The sequence below is a fragment of the Vicugna pacos genome, chromosome 15, assembly GCF_048564905.1.
Source record: "Vicugna pacos chromosome 15, VicPac4, whole genome shotgun sequence".
Taxonomy (NCBI): Eukaryota; Metazoa; Chordata; class Mammalia; order Artiodactyla; family Camelidae; genus Vicugna; species Vicugna pacos.
Window position 1 is genome coordinate 30303580 of NC_133001.1, and position 20118 is coordinate 30323697.

The following is a 20118-nucleotide window of genomic DNA, read 5'->3' on the forward strand; positions in this document are numbered from 1 at the left end:
AAAAATAGTCCATAAAGACCCTCTGTATTCTCCACCCAGGTCCCCACATTACATAGTTATAGGACAATGTTGAACCCAGCAAACTGACGTTGGCACAGGTGTCTGTGGCGTTCTGTCATTTCATCACATATGAAGATTTGGGTAACAATCATAGCAGTCAAAATAGAGATTCCATCACCACAAAGACCTTCATTCTGCCCCTTTACAGTCATACCCAACACAATCCTACTCCCTGGCAACCACTCATCTTTTCTCAAAGTCCACAATTTTGTCATTTGGGGAATATTACATAGATAGAATTATACAGTATGTGACATTTTGAGATTGGCTTTTTTCACTCAGCATAATGCCCTTGAGATCCATCCAGTTTAACGCTGCATCAATAGATGGTCCTTTTTTTTATTGTTGAATGATATTCCTGGCATTCATGTACCACTGTTTGTTTCACCATTCACCTATCAGGAGGAATCTGGGTTGTTTCCAATGTTTGACTATTCCAAATAAAGCTGCTATAATCAATCATACACAGATTGTTGTGTGGACAGAAGTCTTCATTTTCCTGGGATAAACAGCCAGGAATGTAATTGCTGGGCCATATGGTAAGCATATTTAGTTTTTGTAAGAAACCAGCCAACTATTTTCCAGAATGCCTGTGTCATTTTGAATCCCTCTAGCAATAGTATGAGAAATCCAGTTACTTGGCATCCTCAGTGGCATAAAATTAATTTGTATTTTAGCTGTCCTAATTGACATATAATTCTCATCGTGTTCATAATTTGAATTTCACTAATGATAAGTGATATTGACATCTTTTCATGGCTTACTTGCCAAACGTATGTCCTCTTGTGTGAACTGTGTCTTCATATCTTTTGTCCATTTTCTAATTGAATTGTTCCTTTTTTTAACTGTTGAGTTTTGACAGTTATTTATACACTCTAGACACTTTTGTAAGATGTGTGGTTTTCAAACAATTTCTCCAAAGCTGTAGCTTCTTATCCTTAGCAGGGTCTTTCCCTTAGGAGAATGTTTAATTTTGATGAAGTCGATTTTCTATTCTTTCTTTCATGGGTAGTGTTCTTGCTGTCATTTGTAAGAACTCTTCACCAAGCCCTAGGAGCCAAAAATTTATTGCTAGTTTTCTTATAAAAGTTTTAAAGTTTAAAAAAGTTACATTTAAATCTATGTTCTATTTTGAGTTAATTTTATTATCTGTTAAAAACATGATCCAATTCCCATTATATTGCTTTTAAACTTCTGCGTAAAAGAAAACAGTTTTCTGTATCAATGTATGTCTATTTCTGTATTCTCTATCATGTTCATTGAACTATGTGTCTATTTCTCCACCAATACCACCATGCGTACATATAGCTTCAGGTACATGAAAAATGAAAAATATATCGAAAAAATATATATGAGAAGTGAAAACATATATCCCTTCAAAACTTGTATACAAATGTTGATAGCCGAATTATTCAAAATAAATAAGAAGAATACAAACGTGTGTGGACACTAGTTCACACAGGTGTCTGCCCAGACCGCGCAGCCCCGCCCCCGGGCCACGGGAGCCAATCCGCGCGCGTGCGCTTCCCGGCCCCGCCCGGCGCCCTCCTCCACCCCCGCCCCTCCCACCGCCCACCGCCCACCCGAGGGTTAGTTTGTCAGGAAGGCGGGCGGCGGTCGGTCGGAGTGGCTGCGGCTCTGCGGGTCGGCCTAGCAGCCGGCCCTGCTCCCTCCGGCCAGCGGCGGCGGCTGCAGCGGCGGCGGCGCGGCCCCTCCCGGAGGCGAGGCGGGAGCAGAGCGGCGGCCGCGGAGCTCCGTGCCCAGCGCGGCGGCGGCGGCCCGGCAGCCAACATGGAGGCGGCGTCGGCGCGGGCCCCGAGGCGGCCCGCGGGCAGGTGTTCGACGGGAGGCCGCGCTCCAGCAACCCGCTACCTCGGCGAGGGCTCCCACGGCGTGGTGTGGTGAGTGTCCGCGCCCCGCGTGCCGGCCGCGCCCGCCCGGCCTCGGCGGGCGCAGCTGCGGCGTCGGCCCCGGCCTCGGGACCCCAACCCCGAGCCCGGCCCCGCCCGCAGCCGAGCTGACCCGCCGTCCGCGCGCGGGGGCTCCCGGGTGGGGCCGGGCGCTAGGGCTGGGGCGTTGCTCGCGGTGTTTCCCGGGCCGGACCTCGCTGGGCGCGGGGAATGGGGAAGAGGCCCGTGGCGGGGGGGTGGAGGCCGTGACCCCGGCACCCAGAGACCCCCAGGATGGGAACGGGCCCCACCCCACCCCCACCCCCGGGTGCTGGTCTCGCGGCCTTCCCTTGACGTCCGATTGTGAAGCCGCGAAGTCCTTCAGGTGCTCGCTGCGGCGGCCATGGTCTGGAAAGGGGTTGGAGCGGCATGTGTGCACAACCCCGAAATCATCATCTTGTTTGTCCCCCTCGCCTGTGTTTAAGGAGGCCGGCTTTGGTTCAGCACCTCTCGTGGTGCCAGGGATTCTCTCCTGCGCAGCCTTTCTAAACAGCATGAGCGGCACCAGTGTTGGCGTGGAATGTTTCAATGTTGAAGTTTTTAAATGGATTTTGGGATGGTAATGTTGGCGTTTCAGGAAAGATAAGTCAGCGTCTCTGTGTTGATTTCTTAAGGAGTCATTTGGAGTTGGACCTACTTTGGCTTTTTTCCCCCTCCTTTTACCTTGTGTGAACTCTTGTAGTAGTAGCATAAAGGCATCCAGACGTTTTAGGACAATGTCTCTGGACTTTCCCTGTTACTGCTTTAGTGCTCAGTGTGCATGCAGCCCTGATGCAGTTCTTGCAGAACCACATGCAGGCTCCCTCGTCTGGCTCCTGATCCCTTCCAGGCCAGGCTGACTGCTCACTGGGCTCTTAGGTGATGCTCAAGTCTTTTGCTATGGATGACGCTTCCATCCAAACAGAACAACAGTAGCAAGATTATTTCTTTTTCCCCAAGTTGACTTGCGTGTCTAAACTACATTTAAAAATCTCTGGAAGTAACCCCAGTTTGGGTAGTCTCCTTCTCCTCTATTGTCACCCTTGGTCAGACCTCCTAGTGGGGTCAGACAAGTCTGGAAAGTCCAGTGAAGCCCTGCCCTGTTCACTTTAATATCAAAGTGACAGTAGCTAAAACCATTTTAGAAAAATGGAAGGCATCTCAGCATATGGATATCATTCGGTGTCAGCTCAAGCTAAGTGTAAGGACGGTACTGTGGGAAATACAGCATTTTCAGCTAGGTTTTGGTTTTCCTCTCCAAATAAAATGCACAGGGTTCAGATCTAATGAGAGCCTATTTTAAAGGCAAATGATGGTGTGCCTGAAGCTTGGTTGTAGAATGTCTCCATTTAATGATGACTGGGGATGGAGAGACTCTGCCTAGACCTACTAAGCATTTGTTTTCAAAACTAAAAGGAATCTGTAGGCCGTTAGTTGACATGGGAATTTCAGGACTTGCTGTGGTCTTCCTAATAATCATTGAAAATCCTGTGCTTTTAATTGAGCCGATAATATGACATGTCCCTCTTTGAAGGCTACTCTTGTTCTGTTCCCCAGTTACCAAACCTCAACAGCATCAGCCAACATTGTGTTTGTTTGTTTGTTTGATGTATAATCAATTTACAATGTGTTAATTTCTGGAGTGCAGTATAGTGATTCATATATATGTGTGTATATAGATTCCTTTTCATCTTCTATTTCATTCTAGGCTATTATAAGGTGTTGAATAGAGTTCCCTATGCTATGCATTAGGACCTTGTTGTTTATCTATTTTATATATAGTAGTTAGTATCTGCAAATTCCAAACTCCCGTTGTATCTCTTCCAACCTCCTTCCCCCGCTGGTAACCATAAGTCTGGGTTAGACTTGCTTTTTCTTTTGCCTGATGAGAAATCTGTGGCATTCAGAGACTGGGAAAGTTGCTCCCTGTTCCTAGAGCTGGTTGATAAATGGATCTCACCTTATTCACAGCATGTCAGGGAAGGGCTGGAAAATGTTTCCACCATTTTGTTTCATGTTGCTTATATCCATTTTTCTCTCCTCTTTCCCTCCCACTCCGTCCTGGCTTTGTCTCCACCTCCTTACCAGACTCTTCTTATCAAGATGGTCTAGGACCTCAATTTTGCTGAATTCAATGTCCAGTTCCCAGCTGTTACCAGACTTGACTTGTCACATGGTTTGATGGAGTCGATTGCTCCTTGCTTGAGATACCCTCTTCCCTTCAACTCCATGTACCCTGTGGCTCTGTCCTCTCTCACAGGCCACTCGTACATGGTCTCCTCACGTTCCTGATCTTTGAATGCTGGCATGTTCTAAAGCATGGTCTTGCACCTTTCTTTTTCTCTTCTATCTGCACTCACTCCGTAGTTGCACCCATCTGGTCTCATGGCATTTAACACCAACCATATCTGTATCTCCAAATCTATGTCTTTATCTGAAGCTGCATCCCAACCTCCCTCCTAAACTGCCTGCTCTCCATTAGGAAGTCTAACAGGCATCTCAGACTTGGCCCCCCCAGAGTCCATCCACCAACCTGGTTAGCTCACAGCACTCCCATCCAGGAAGTAGCCACTCCAGCCTTCTCATAGTTGAGGGAAATGCCAAGTCTTAACTTTCTCTCACATCCCATGTCCAGTGCATTAGCAAAAGCCTTTTGCATCCACATTGAAAGTAGTGTGCAATCTGACTGTTTCTTACCATCTCCATCATTTATACCTTGGTCCAAGCCACCACCACCTCTCACCATGATTATGATAATAGTTCCCAACTGGTGCCCATATTTCTTCTGCCCTTGCCCTCCTGTAATCCACTGTCAATATAGCATCCAAAGAGAATCTTTTAAAGCACAAGTTGGGCTACACTGGTCTGAGACCTGCTCAGCATGCCCCATTCACTCTGAGTAAAAGTCAAATCCATTAAAGTGGCCTCTAAGACTTTCCATGCTCATCACCTCTTCCGTACTATGTCCTAATCCTCTCCCCTGTCTCCATCCGTCCAGTCCATGGGCTTCTTTTGCTCCTTAGACATGTGAGGGACATGGCCACCACCAACCTGCATCCTAGCTGATGAGAGTGGGCACTCTTCTACCAGATCATCTCTCACGTCCTTCCAGCCTTTCCTTAAGCGGCACTGTGTCAGCAGGACCTTCCCTGAATACTGTCTCACAGTAACATCCCCCCACCCCACAGACCTAGAGTCTTTGTTCCCTTTACTCCATTTAGTTTTCTCCTTTCACATGTCACCAGGTGACATGCTGCATATTAACTTGCCCACCTTTTTAGTGGTCAGTCTCTCTCTCAGTCTCCACAAAGACCCCTTGGTCTATCTCCCTCACCCGGAATAGTGTTTGACACATGATACTCAAAAATTGTTGAATGAATAAATTAATTCAAGCCTTGATCAATATTTCTGGCAGCATATCCATTTGCATATGACACATTTTGTCATTATAAAGTTTAAAACGAGAGTGACTAGTCTTTGAACGTGACTCTGTCGGGTTGTACGCTTAGTATGGACAATGGGGTGGGAAGGATTCAGATTTCCTGAGCACTGCCAGCAATGACACAGTATGTGTCACAAACATCAGGGCTGGTTTAGTGCTCCAGCTTGGGCCTACAGTGACCTGTAGGCCACATCAAGCCAGTTACCTGTGGGTAGACAGCTGGTAGCCAGAGGAGTTGTCTTTAACAAGCAGGTCCAGATCTCCAATCCTCCAAATCTCACATTAATGGGAAAAAAGTTTTAGTGACCAAGATCTCTAAAGTATAAGCTAGAGAATCCAACAGGTTATCAGCCCCATCTCCACTTCAACTAAATTTTTCATGAGAAAAAAAAAAGGAAGAAATGAATGCTGGAGAATTGATAATCTATGACATAAGAGTACTTTTCATTTTTCCAGCAAATAGGTATGAAATTGCAGAGGGGCTTTTCAGTGCTTCCTTATGATGGAGTTGTGTCTGAAAGATACAGGATTGAAAATAAAGAAGCTTCTACTAGTCACAACTTGGAAATTTTGAGCATCAGAATAAATTATGATAGTCATGGATTACAGTGTGAGTGAAATAGGCACCCAGGAGTCCTCCTGCGACAAATAAATGAGTAAATGGAAGAAGAGGGGAAGTTCTTCCCCAGAGCAGAGTACGTGTAATATATGTAAAAGGACTAATGACGAATACTTGTAAAAGGAATGATGGAATTAGAGCAGAATCACTTGGAAATCTTTGTAAGCATAGTGATTCAGGCAAGAGTCATTACTAGATACTGTGGTTGATGGGTGGAACTTGATGGAAAAAGGATATTTGCTGTAGTTTGAGAGCATCTTCCACAAGATACTAATCAGTTACGAGGGAGGTGATGGTGACTTTGCCGTGGACACCAAGATGATCAAGGTGACGCTTCACAGAAGTGGGAAGAGTAGACACCACGTGCACTGAGCACAGCATTGTCCCGGTTGAGGAGCCGTGGCCTGAGACTGTCGTGAGGAAACATCAGGCCTCATTCTCTCTACCTCAAGGGCACGAGAGACAGGGAGAGGACAAGGAATTGTTTCAGACTGGAGGAGGCTTAGAAGACAACTGCATGCAATGTGTGATCCTGGACAGAATCGTGGGCCAGAAACGGAACGAGGTAGTATTGGGAAAGTTGGCAATCTTTGAATGGGATCTGTGCACTGGTTGCTAATGTTGTATTGATATTAATTTCTTGGTTAAAAGTGTTGTAAAGTGTTTATGAAGGAGACAGTCTTTGGGGGAAAATACACTGTAATATGTAGGGTACTTGCAGCTGCGTCGTCTAAGTGATTCTGAAACAGAACAGACTAATGATGAGGTGATTATAGATAAAGTATGATGGAGAAAATCCCTGAGGACGCTGGTTGTCACCCATGTCTCTGCCCTGAGCACTCGGCGACGCCCCCGGGCCACGGGAGCCAATCCGCGCGCGTGCGCTGCCCGGTCTTGGCCGGCGCCCTCCTTGGCCGCTCCGATCCCCCCGCCCGCCCAACGGTCACTTCGTCAGGCAGGCAGGCGGCAGTCGGTTGGAGCGGCTGGCATCTCTGCGGGTCTCCCGAGCGACGCCGCCCCTGCTCCCCGCCGGCAGCGGCGGCGGCTGCAGCGGCGGCGGCGCGGTCCCTCCGGGAGGCGGGGCGGGAGCAGAGCGGCGGCCGCGGAGCTCCGTGCCCAGCGCGGCGGCGGCGGGAGCGGGCCCCGAGGCGGCCCGCGGGCAGGTGTTCGACGGGAGGCCGCGCTCCAGCAGCCTGCTGCTTCGGCGAGGGCTCCCGCGACGTGGTGTGGTGAGTGTCCGCGCCCCGCGTGCCGCCCGCGCCCGCCCGGCCTCGGCGGGCGCAGCAGCGGTGTCGGCCCCGCGACCCCGACCCCGAGCCCGGCCCCGACCCCAACCTGGTTGCCCCGCCGTCCGCGCGCCGGGGGTCTCGGGCGGGGCCGGGCCGCTCGGGCTGGGGCGTTGCTCGCCGCGCTTCCCGGGCGGGCCCTGGCTGGGCGCCGGGAGTGGCGCGAGGGTGGAGGGTGGAGGCTGGGACCCCGGCACCCAGGGACCCCCAGGACGTGAACGGCGCCCCCACCCCCGGGTGCTGGTCTCGCGGCCTTCCCTTGACAACCGATTGTGAAGCCGCGAAGTCCTTCAGGTGCTCGCGGCGGCGGCCATGGTCTGGAAAGGGGTTGGCAGCGGCTTGTGTGCACAACCCCGAAATCATCATCTTGTTTGCCCCCCTCGCCTGTGTTTAACGCGGCCGGCTTTGGTTCAGCAGCTCCCGTGGTGCCAGGGATTCTCTCCTGCGCAGCCTTTCTAAACAGCATGAGCGGCACTAGTTGTTGGCGTGGAATGTTTCAATGTTGAAGTTTTTAAATGGATTTTGGGATGGTACTGTTGGCGTTTCAGGAAGATAAGTCAGCATCTCTGTGTTGATTTCTTAAGGAGTCATTTGGAGTTGGACCTACTTTGGCTTTTTTTCCCCTCCTTTACTCTGTGCGAGCTCTTGTAGTAGCATAAAGGCATCCAGAAGTTTTAGCACAATGACTGTGGACTTTCCCTGTTACTGCTTTAGTGCTCAGTGTGCATGCAGCCCTGATGCAGTTCTTGCAGAACCACGTGCCGGCTCCCTTCTCTGGCTCCAGTTCCCTCAGAAGCCCTGGTGGAATGGGGGTGATGGTGGTGGTGGTGTTTTATTAGAACGAACTACACGTTGTATTTTGTGCTGACTTACACCTAAACCTTCATGTGAGTGTGTCTTTCATGTTGAATGAAGGAAGCAAAGTATTTCTGAACATTTCGTGTCAGGTACTCTACTAGGTACTGTTATCTCATGTTGCAGAAAGGTAAAGGCAGTGCTCTCCTTCTCTCTCAGATGAGAAAGTATTTAAAGGTGAAGCCAGTTCCTGAGGTCATACACTAAAGAGTCAGACTTGAGATTGTAGACTGAGATCCTGTTTCCGTTGCCAGAGCCCTTTTCATTACTCCGTGTTTTCTTTAATTAGTGTTATTAATAATAATTTTGGAGTTTTAGCATATTTTACTCTTACAAGTGCTCACTAGGGATCAGTACTGAGGACTGTAGAGGGCACAGTGCAGCTGGAAGACAAGCTGTTGGATTTGCTGACTTTCAGCTCGCCTAAAAACAAAACAAGACAAAACAAAACAAAACATAGTTTTAGCCAAAATTCCGTTGTGCTCACTTTCCTCACGGTACAGTATTCGGTCCTGTTAAGGTGTCTGTGATTATGGCAGGCTAGTCAGAACGACCGTTTAGTCAACGCTTTCTGTTACTTTTGTTTGTTTGTTTCTAAGCGTTTATTAATTAGTCCTCTTAACCACACTGCAGGGCTGGTTGCTTTCAGTAAGTGGAAATTGGAGACACAGCAAGGTTGCTTAATTTGCCCATAGATACCCAACTAGGAAGTGATAGAGCATCTCTGTCTGGTTCCTGATGATATTCAACCAAAGATCAGAGTTGAGAGAATACATGCTTTCAGTAGTCAAAAATATCTATTGTCTGCTTTCTGTGTGATTTGCTTTTTTAGCCTTTTACGAAAACCTTTCATGCAAGGTCATTCACTTAGAATTCATTGAGCACCAGTTCCCTGCAAGGACTCAAGAGGCACCTGCCCTTCATTAGCTCCTGCTGCAGACAGTGGGGTGCAGTTGGGTGGGAGCACAGAAGGCCCGTGGGGAGTGCTGTGGGGGCAGAAGGCCGGGGTGGTGAGGTCTGGCTTCACAAACCTTGGCGCTGGGTGTGGATGTATGACTGGGAGTTTGCCTTGAGAAGCGCGCTCCAGGTAGAGCAGAATGCACATGCCAAGGCACAGAGGTCTGAGCGGGGCACACCCAGTCAGGAAAACCGGGAGTTGTCTGGGAAGGGAGGGTGTGGGTGGGCGCCTTGGGGAGAGGGCTGGAGGGGAGGCAGCTGGGATGGGCGAGGCCGAGTTCTGAAGGCCTTTGTTTTCTAAGGAGCTGGGACTTGAGATGGTAGGGGAAAATCACTGACAGATGCCCCTTTCCTGCTGGTTCCTCATCAAATTTTGTGTTTCCCTCGTCTCTCTTTTACTTTCTACCCACTGTACTTGTTCTCTCTTCTTTCTGCTTACTTAGGGGTACTTAGTGGGTGTGATTGTTACCCTATCTCCCAGGGCATTTTGAAATGTATGTGAGTTTTGTTTTGCGTTTTGTTGTTACATTGATTGGAGGTGTTATTGGCCTTCGGTGTGTATGTGGTGGAGGTGGACGTGCCCAATGACCCGCATGCAGCGCACAGGCAGCACAGTCCGTCCCTGCAGCAGAGGAGCGTCCTGTTAAGATGCCAGTGGTGTTTCCCTCCAGCCCATCCCCAAGAAAGGCTGGGCCCTGGGCAGGTCGTGCCTTCCTGTGAGAGTCATCTTCTCCATGAACTTCCTTCTTACTCTGGGCTCTAGCACTCCGCCCATCCCTCCCTGGAGCTTTGCTGGGTTTTGGTACCACCTGTTTGAAAGGCAGGACCAGCAGTAGTATAAATCCTCTACAGAGGCTCAAGACCAGATTCCTAGTTGTGCTGGCTTAACTGTTAATGTAACTTTAACAAAGAAGTCTTTTGTATGGTTTTGGAGCTCAAAGATGTGAGAAGACCATCTTATATGAGCAACAGAAAATCCAGAGTTTCTGAACAGTTTTGAGTGCAAGTAAAATGCACACAGAATCCTTTTTGGTATCAGTAACATCACTAATAAAGTGCTCCCGGTGGTGACTGTAGTTGATGTCATTCTGATGAATTTGACTTGTATGTTCTCAATTCTGAAGCATTAATAAAAGATTCTTACGCAAAGCATCCAAGTTGAGTTTTCCGGGAACTATGTGTAGTTTATTCCTCATCTTGCTCGCAGTAATGTACCTACTAAGTAGAAAACAACCGTTTGTTGGGCAAATTTGGTTTATTTTCATTACTTAGACTGTTTTTTTCCCTGTCTTAAGAGCAGTGGTGAGAGTGGGCATTGCTGATGTTTGAAGTGAAGCTTTCACTGTTTGTTTGTAAAGCAGTCTGAACGTGAATTTTATTTGTCTGATTTTGATGGGAACACGTTAAGTTCCTGATACAAAAATTCTTTAACAAACGTTTACATGATTTTTCATTATCTGTGTCTTTAATTTTTTCTTGATAATTTTTATCTTTCTAGGAATTTATTTTACTTGTTTTTACATTTATCGGACTGCTGTATTTTTTACTACATCTAATTTGATTTTCACGTATTGAAACAGATGTAAAAGATACCTGTTTAAAAAAGAAATCAATAATGTGATTATTGTGCAAATTGTAGACTAGAACATTGTGTGAACCTTAGAAATGTCATCAAATCCCCTTGTAGAGGTGACCGCGATCCTCAGTTTTGTGATAATTGCTCTTCTCTGTGTCTCTCTTTTTTGTTTTACTTCAAAAACTTAAAGAAAGTTTTATTATTTTTTAACTTTTGACTTTAAGTGAAGTATAATATGTATGCAGAATAGTACAGATACCAAGCTTACAGCCTGATAACTTTTCACAAACTAAACACACCATGCAACTAACCAGTGCCCAGATCAGCAAAGTCCAGCGTGTTACAAACCCTCAGCTGGACATGATGCCCCCGCACAGAAATCCCACAAGTCCCACAGTGGCGTCCGTTGTCATTCCCCTTTTACACACCTTTGACAGGCTCCCATGAACTTACTCTCAGCCCATTCCCCATGTGTCCTTGGGATTAATAGGGAGCTGCCTCCTCCACTTCACCCACTGCAGGAATCCCAGGAGACTAGAGGAGGCTCCCTGTACGACAGGGCAGAGAGGCAGGAAGTCCTGTCCCTCAGGCCAAGGCTCTTCCTCTCTGGTCTGGCTGCTTCAGGAAAGCAGAGAGAAGCTCCCCAAAGACCAGGGCTGTCTCGAGGCTCCATTCTAGAGAACTGCTTAGTGTCCAGGGGTCTGAAAGGCACGAAGACAGCTCTCCATCCCTAGTTTGTTCCAGGATGCAGATGATGATGGGATGTCCCACAGGCCTGTGGCCAAGCAGACTTGAGTGAAAAGGATGATGTGGGGGTTCCTGGGGACAGTGAGAGCTGGGGGCTCCCAGAGCATCTGAGGACCCCGTGTCAATGCGGAGGAAGATCTAGTCGGCCCCCTGTGGATCCATAGCTCCTGGGACCTCCTCATCCTCCCTCTCAGGAGCCCTCTCTGTAGAGCAGTGCAGACGTGAATAAGACTACACTGGCATTAGAACATTTCCAAACAAAACTTATTTTTATTCCCATTTTACATGTATCACCGCAAGGTGCTACTCCCCCCCCCACAGCCGACCAGATCCACATCCCCAGCCCTCTAACTCCCACCACCCCACCCCACCCCATCCCACCCTGGCCCTGATGGTCCCGCCCTCCCTCCCTGCCCCGCACATCAGCCAGGATCAGCACTGGATGAGGAAGAGCCCCTAAACTCCCCTGAGGGCCGCCCGGGGGGCTGGCACTGGAGGCTTATTATTTGTTGCAGTGCCTCTTCCTCCTCCTCCTCCTCACACTCCCTGCGACAAATGGGTCACACCTCCTCTTTTTTGGTTGTGAGGGGCGCACCAGCCCCGGAGACAAGGCTGGCCTCCCAGAGGTGCCGAGGTCAGGCTTGGGCTGGGGCAGCTTGTCATCAGACCCCTGGCCTGCACACAGATCCCGCTTCCTGGACTTGGCAGCTGGTGCAGGAGCTGGGCTAAGGCTGATTCTATGAGGGGAGGGGGCTAGGGGGGCCCCCCGAACTCCAGGGCAGAGAAATCTCAAGGGCCCTGGGGCAGAGCTGTGGGACTTCCCTCCCCAGGGCATCAGGCAGTACTGAGTGGCCAAGATGAAGTCTAGGCTGGGGACCTCCTTCTTGTCTTCACTGGACCCATCCTCTGGCCCTGGCCCTGCGTCCTCCCTAAGAGGAGAGGCCTCTCTGAGATTTGAGGTCTCCATGGGTCCCAAGCTCGGTGGAGTGTGCCTTTGACCCTGGGGAGGAGAGAGGGGCTGTCCAGCCTGAGATAGAGGGAAACCCTCATGTCCTGGAGAGAGAATCCTGTGTTTTGATGTGTTCAGGCCACTCTCTGTTCCGTTGCACCTTGAAAGTTCCTCAGACTCAATCTCTGGTGGGCTGTCTTCCTCGCTGACCCCTAGCTGGGGGCCTTCATCATGCCTCTGGGCATCTTGTGTAACATCAGACTGACGAGGACTTAAGTCCAGTTGGGGTGCACGGTGAGTGGTGGGTGCCTGCGCACCCAACTCCTCCTTCAGGGCCAGGAGTCGTTTCTGCACCAGCTGATAGGAGGGAGGTGGTCGGTGACTGGCCCCACACACACGGGTGAGGGGAGCAGGAGGGCTGGGCCGTGGGATGATGGCAGTGAGGGGCTGTAGGGGGGACTGTCTCCAGGACTCCAGTCAGAGAACACACACTAGCGCTCCTGCTGTCCTCCTGGGCCTGTTCTCAGCTGTGTGTCCTTCCTTTCTCTCCGGGCCCCCATCCTCTCCTTACTATGGTCTTGCATTGCCCCAGTCCCTAGCGGGCCCTCCACAATGCCAGGCCTTCCAGGTAGGGGAGGGTTGAGTAGAGCGCTGTGGGCCTCCTGTTCTGGGGTCCCATCCCCTCCCTGGCTGACCTGGGTCCTGCCTCCCTTGGTTCCCCCAGTGTCCTTTGCCTCCCCTCTTGTATCTGGAATCCCTCCCTCCCTTGTCTCCCTGAGTGTCCCTCCCTCCTCTGGCTCACCTCTTCAAGAGAGAGTCCTTCCTCCTCTTCTAACTCCTCAGCCAGTGCCAAGGGATCCAGCTGTGGTTCTGGGGAAAGCAAAGCTGCCAGGAACTTAGGGTGAATGATGGCCTCCACCTAAGATGGAAGGACAAGGCTGTGAGCACCCTTGGGCAGGAGTAACCTGTGAGCCACGAATACCTGGAGAAATAGTGAACAGGAGAGACCCACCCTGTTCTCCTCCACAAGGTGGCGTGTTTTAAACCACCGTGGCAGTCAGCTACACACAGAGACACTCACACACACACAGACACACACACAGACCCAGAGCTCAGGGGCAGAGCTTAAGTCCCAAAGGCCTGGGCAGAACCCCAGTCCTGGGTGCAGAGAGTGCCAGGCCCTGGAATCTTGCAGCCCCGAGGCTGCAGGCCCAGCCCACCTTCGTGACGAAGTCTTCCTGGGAACACAGCTGGTCCATGTAGCTGAGGAGACCCGGGTCCGGGTAGGTCCCGTCTTCTGGACATTCTGCATATGTCTCCCCAGTGGCCAAGTGGACAGGCGCCAGCAGCTCCTCCAAGATGTCCTCGTATTCTTTGACAGCCTCAAGGGGAATCCCCTTGGGTGCCTGGGTCTCCCGGGGCCGCTGGGATGTGTATGGCTGAGGGCGGGCGGGTTTGGCCCTGGGGCCGGCCTTCCTGGGCACACAGGCTAAGGCAGAGCAGGAGGAGGGAAGAAGGGTGAGGGGCTCCCGCTTCCAGCTCCTGAGCATGGGGGGCGCGTGTTGGGTAGCGCAGTGTTTGGGGGACATTGACGTCGATGTGGGTGGGATCAGGACCACCTGCATCGTCACCCACAGTGACGGGGAGTGAGGAGGGAGAGGTAAGTGGGAGCAGCTAAGAGAATCACATGTGAGTAAGTGTGCAGCCTCCAATTTTTTCAAAGGTCTCCCCATCCTTTACACTTCTGAGGAAGACTTTCTGGCTGACCCTCAAACAGGGAGGTGGGAGAGGAGTTCAACAGCAGACCAGGTCAATACCCCATAGTGACAAAGGGCAGCCGAGACCCCCTCTGGGTGGCTGTTCAGGTGGAAAGACCAGTGCCCCCCTTGAGGGAAGAGGGCTGATGTGGGGACAGTGGCCATCCCTAGGTCCCTGTTACCTTTGCGTTGAGCTCCAGTGGGCACGTGGGTACCTAGCTGCGGGCCCACTTTTGGGGCTGGGGGCCCCTGAGGTTCTGGCTTTGGTGGGGCTGGAGGCGGCAGGCCCTGCGCCCCATTCATGGACTGCAATTGCTGAAGTTGCGTCTCCTCCTCTGCCTCAAATTCCTTGAACCTGAGGGGTTAGTGTGGCCCAGGCCATGCTGAGAAAAAGTCCTGGGCTCTGGAGCCCACCCAGGGTGCAGAGGTAGAGGGATCACGAGAGGCTCTGCTGGGGGCGGTCAAGGCCCTGTGAGGTGGTGTCCCCAGCGGGGAGCTGCTCTTGGGGCAAACACCAGATCTGGGGACACCCCTGCCTCCCCAGCACTGTAGGGCGTTCAACAGCGTAGACCCAGGTTGCTGAATTGAACCAGGCCTGCGTGGAAGGCCCAAAGGGGACCATCCACTTGCCCCTGCCCATGTCCAGAAACACAGGAAGGGCTGACAGCCAGAGGCCAGATCAAGCACGTGTTCCCCACGGGGGTCCTTGTCCAGATCCAGGATCCTGGGCTGAGGCTGAGAGTCCTGGAACACAAGCCTGGAGACAGGACCCTGGACAGGTTGTAGGATGTGGACCCTAAGGTCAGTGGCGAGGCTTTCCTTTCCTCTGAGAAATGCTGGTTTGTTTTTGGTTTTTCAAATAAAGGGTTTACCCAAAGAAGTCTCATGAAGAGCCAGAGACCCTTGGGGTAAAAGACACTCTGGCTTCTGCAGCCTCTCCAGGAGGGAACCAGGTTACCAAGTCAGGCCACACTTCAGGAGGAGAGAGGGTCCGAAATGCCACGTGAGTGGCCGCCAGGCCCCCAGCATTAAGGAGGCAGCAGGCTGGCGGGTGGAACACGCTTCCCTGCACAGCCACAAGGGCTGGAGTTTGACCCCACTGGGCTCACAGTTTCCCCACTCCACCCCAAGTGAGCCCTTCATCAAGGCAAAGAAGGCCGCTTCAGGGCAGGGCGGAGCCCTGGGCAGAGGACGAATAGACCCAAGCTGTCAAGGTGCAGGAGAGGCTTCTGGAGTGTAGTCTGGCCTCTGGGCTGCGGGGACCCTGTGCTCGGGGAGCTGCCTCCTCCCTCCTCCTCTCTGACCACAGCCAGATCCTGCCCTAGGGTGTCACCCTCACCCGCCGCAGCCCTTGGGCCCAGGACGTGGACTCACTTTGCCGCCATCGCGTAATACGTCATTCGGTCAGAGTCGCTTGTGCGCTCCCATTCCTGCTCGGCCCGCCGCAGTCCCTCCTTCAGCGTCATGGTGGGCTTGAGTCGGGCCAGGGATCGGAGCACTGGGCTGTGAACCGTCAGGGTCAGCCTCAGTGAACAGCCCAGTCCCCACCAGCCTGACCCCCCACCCCCGGCATCATGGACCACACGTCCCCCATCACAGCATGTCTGAGCATCAGCAGGGGCAGAGGCAGGTGTCTGGGAGACAAAGACAGGCCTTCCTGGCTACTGTTGTCGCCCCCTCCCACTCACTGCAGGGAGACCATCCACTCCCACACCATAGCTGGGACACTGTGCCTCGGGAAGCTCTTTTCCTCTTCACGACTGACTTTTCATAATACAGATCCCTGTCATCACTGAGGCCTGGCCTGTGCCAGGGAACCTGATGTCTCTTGACAGATGAGCCCAAGGGGGCTCCTGCCCAGTCCTCTGAATCACCTGTAATTGTCCCCATGTCAGGCTCACAGCTCTAGTAGGATACAGTCCCTGCCCTCAGGAGAGCTCTGCCATCTCCCTTTTTCAGCTAGAATTCTCCAGAACAGTGAGGACCAGGCACGCACACAGCTCTCCCCTGGGCCCTGTAGGTCCTCCCCCTCCTCAGCAGTGGCATCCCCTGGCCATCCCACACTCAAGTCCTGTGTTGAGAGGAGACAGCAGCACAGGAGAGGGTGGCACCCCATCTGTGGCTCCTCACCTTCCCCCAGCACCCTCTCTGACTGCAAGTCTTCAGTAAATATTCCCAAGATAATAATGGAAGGAAAGTCAGCTGGACTCATCAAGGGTGTTGGGCTCAGTTGAGAGAAGGCACTGAAAGGATGTCATGGACTGGAAGTGTGACTGTATGGACAATGCCATGTCATAGCATGGGCATCACCCTCAGACCTTCCTTCTAGGATCCCTAGAAACCTAACCTGCACGTGCACCCCAAGGTCCTCCACTTGAAACTCCAGATGAGCACATGTGCCCCCCCACCCCGAGAACTCACTCACATGAGGAAGCAGGAAAGAGCTTCTGCATCAGGGCTCTGGGGAAGGTGCGTCCGGGCCAGGCTCTTGAAGCGCTGCCAACGTCGGTAGTTCTTGTAGACACTCTCGTGGTTACAGGAGTCATCCTGCGGGGGCTGAGACTGGCAGGTGGCCAGACTCCCCTCCCTGGAAGCGCCAGGTGGCCGTGGTCCAGCGTTGATGGGGGGAATGCTGGGGGCCCGCTGGGCAGCTGGTGGTGGAGCTTGAGGGGGAAGGCTGGGGGCCCAGCCTCCCATGCCAGCCTGCGTTACCCCAACAGCTGGGGTCGCCAGCGAGGGTGCTAAGGATAGGGGAGCAGGGCAAGTAGCACTCCCGCTGAGGGCCCCTGGAGCACCCCAGGTGACAGTTCCTGGTGTAAGAACGAAGCTCTGCATCTGGAGGGGCTCTGCTGGCCTCGCTTCTGACCTTAGTTGGACAGTGATGTTGCAAGGCCCAATGGCCATGGGGACCTGGCCACCAGCAGCCACCAAAGGTGTCGTGGGGAAAGCTGGCAGCAGCAGGGTGGTGCCAGGAGGGAACGATGGGGTCAATGAGGGTGGCAGGTGCTGCTCCCAGGGTGGCAAGTGTTCGGGGCCGGGAGCGGGTGGTGGAAAGGGAAGTGCCGAGAATGGAGTCAGAGAGGCACCAGTGCTCATAAGCACGTCCGTTCCCAGCAGTGGAGATGCTGTTGAGACAAAGGAAAGGGGTGAGTGGAGGAGGAGAATGGGCAACCAGGACTGGGGCTTTCCGGGGAATCATAGAGTGTCAGTGTCAACAGGTGAAGGACATTTGGACAGGGGCGACTGTGCCGTGTGCAGATGTCTTGGACTAGTTTTCATGCTCTGACCTCTAGCTGGGAATTACTCCAGTAGGGAGCTTGGTCCCATTCACCCAGGCCCCTGACCCCTGCGTGCCGAGAAGAAACAGCCTGGGCAAGCACTGTCTCGCAGGGCCTCTGTAAGGAACCCCCTTGCACCTGACTCTCACGGGCTGTCCCCCAAGTCCTGGAAGTGGGTGGACGCCTGCTCCTTTGGAGACTCACTAGCAGGTAGAGACCTTCTGCAAGGGAAGTTGAGGGCAGCCAAATGGCCTTTGTGAACCAGGCAGTGTCTAAAATATTAAGGCCCCACCTCCTCCTTACTCCTCCTTTCCCTGATGCTCAGTATAAATCCTCTTTCTTTCGTGGCGTGACACAACAAAACAAAAATGCTGGAAACATCTCTCTCCACAGAACCCTGATACAAATCCATAATACACTGGCCCAGCGTGCACGTGACCTCAGGGCCACCTGCAGCAGACACTTAGCACGGGCGGGGTTTTGCCACCCCATCCCCAGCGCCCAAAGTCACTGCCATCACTCAGGAGTTCTGCTCCCGGAACAAGGGTCTGAGAAGCAGCCACATGTGTGGTTTCCATCCTCTCACAGCCAGTGATGGCCGCAGAGGAGTACAGAAGGCAGGGAATGGTCATGTTACATTGGTCATGGGCCTATGTAGTGTCTGTGGTCCATCCTCTTCCAGTTCCCAGTCATTCAAATTGAAGGCAGACTAAGAAAGAGGTGTGAGCCGGGTCCCGTCACTGATAATGTTGTCTGGAACACATCCCCGTTCAGGAGCATAAGGCACTCACCCCGTGCACCTAACTAATGAGAACGTGTGCCACAGGGCGTGTGGTAACAACACAGAAGATTGTCCTCCTGCTTCTGGGCTCCACTCCTTCCCCCGTTTAAAAAGGAACCAGTCTTCATGGACGTTCCAGCAGAACCACCCGCACCCCACGTCTCTTCCCTGCCCATGAGACGCTGGCGTGAAACATGAACAGACTCCTCGTGTCACAGGCAGGCCTGACGGTCCTGCCTGAGATGCTGGACAAGTATCACAAGTGTCTGCAGAACTGCGTTTCCACAAAAGGAAGAACAATTCAGAACCACTGGGGACCTCAAGCCCTGTCTTGGTTGAAGCTGAGAGGTTGCCCATCCCCTGCTGAATCCAAGGCAACAGTTACCTGAACTGAGGAGCAAGCTCTGGGCTGGAAGGAGGGGAGCAGTTCTGGGCTGTGGCAGTTAGAGTACCTTCCTGACTAGCTCTTGGAGAAGGCAGTTCATAGCAGATGTGGCCACAGACCACCCCGCCCCACCCCTCGGTGAATAGTTTTCTGGCTGAGCCCTTCTCTCCCCGTGCCCTGTTAGATACAGGATGCCCCGGTTCAGATCCCTTAGAAGGAAATCGTGGGGCAAGCTTCAGGTGCCTGAGGAACAAGGTACAGGGCGAGGGTCTCCCCGTGGCCCTCCTTGTGCCACCAGCTCAGACCTCCTAACCCTACACACAGGTCTCAAAGTGGCTTGTCTCCCTTCTACAAAGCACCACCCTGCCTGCTGCTGTCCTTTCTCCACACCCAGGGCAATTCCCCTGAGTCTCCTTGATCCTCCTTCAATGAGCCCTCCTCCCCTTGCGATCTCTGGTTTCCACCATGTCCCCAGGCTCCCCAGGGGAGATGTCCTTGGGCGTCCAGGGCTCCCTCCTTCTTCCACTTTAGTCCACCTGTGTGCCCACAATGAAGGATCACGTGACCCCAAGGATTTGAGGGATGGCAGAGTGTTTGAGACCATATCCCCAGCATTCAGGCTTACCTCTTTGTAAAGCCATTCCCAAATGTAAAGCCACTTGTAAAGCGTGGGCACAGACCAGCGCTGCCTGTTAGCCTCAATGAGAGAAATCCAGACGAAGACCCAGAGAGTGAGTTAACTGCTCCAGCAGATGCTCGGAATTCAAGCAAAGGCAGGTAAAGTTTGAATTTAAACAGCAGAATGTGAGGCTCAGAACATTCTGTAGTGGGGGAGGGGCAGAGGGCAGGTGGTCCTGGGTGGGTGTGGGGAGACATTCCATGCAGGGCTCTGGCAGGAAGGCAAGAACCAGAACTTCCTTCCACAGGGCAGAGTGGCAGCACACCTGGTGTGTGGCTGTGTAGGCAATTTATTTGATTTTATTCATTTTGTTTAATTGAAGTACAGTGAGGTTACAATGTTTTGTAATTTTCTGGTGTACAGCACAATGCTTCAGTCATACATGAATATATGTATATTCGTATTTGTATTCCTTTTCACCGTAATATTTGTAATATTTGTATTCTTTTTCACCGTAACCTGCGACAAGATACCAAATACAGTTCCCTGTGCTATACAGTGTAACCTTGTGTATCTATTTTATATATACCACTCAGTATTTTCAAATCTTAGACTCACAAGCTATCCCTTCCCACTGCCTTCTCCCCTGGTAACCATAAGTTTATTTAGTATTTCTGTGAGTCTGTTTGGTTTGTAAATAAGTTCATTTTCCTTTTTTTTTGTTTTTTTTTTTTATTCCACATATAAGTGATATTGTATGGTATTTTTGTTTCTCTTTCTGGGTTACTTTACTTAGAATGACATTCTCCAGGGCCATCCTTGTTGCTGCAAATGGCATTATTTTATTTCTTATGGCTGAGTAGTATTCCAATTTGTAAA

At 51.7% G+C, this 20118-nt stretch overlaps 1 protein-coding gene and 1 long non-coding RNA gene across 2 annotated transcripts in view; one reads left to right on the plus strand and one right to left on the minus strand.

Moving 5' to 3' along the window:
* The first annotated feature begins 1659 nt into the window (after positions 1–1659).
* LOC140685720 (uncharacterized) overlaps positions 1660–20118 on the plus strand; it is a 54689-nt gene continuing 36230 nt past the window's right edge. Inside the window, exon 1 of the long non-coding RNA XR_012059075.1 lies at positions 1660–1961. This is a non-coding gene — a long non-coding RNA (uncharacterized lncRNA). The remainder of the gene's footprint in view (positions 1962–20118) is intronic.
* Positions 11893–19373, minus strand: LOC140685718 (NUT family member 2G-like). Its single transcript, XM_072937806.1, has 7 exons — positions 19246–19373; positions 16602–17301; positions 15551–15679; positions 14359–14531; positions 13640–13908; positions 13222–13338; positions 11893–12776 (listed from the first exon to the last, which is right to left on the minus strand). Exons 1-7 carry the CDS (start codon positions 19259–19261, stop codon positions 11973–11975), a joined length of 2208 nt encoding a protein of 735 aa, XP_072793907.1. The 5' UTR covers positions 19262–19373; the 3' UTR covers positions 11893–11972.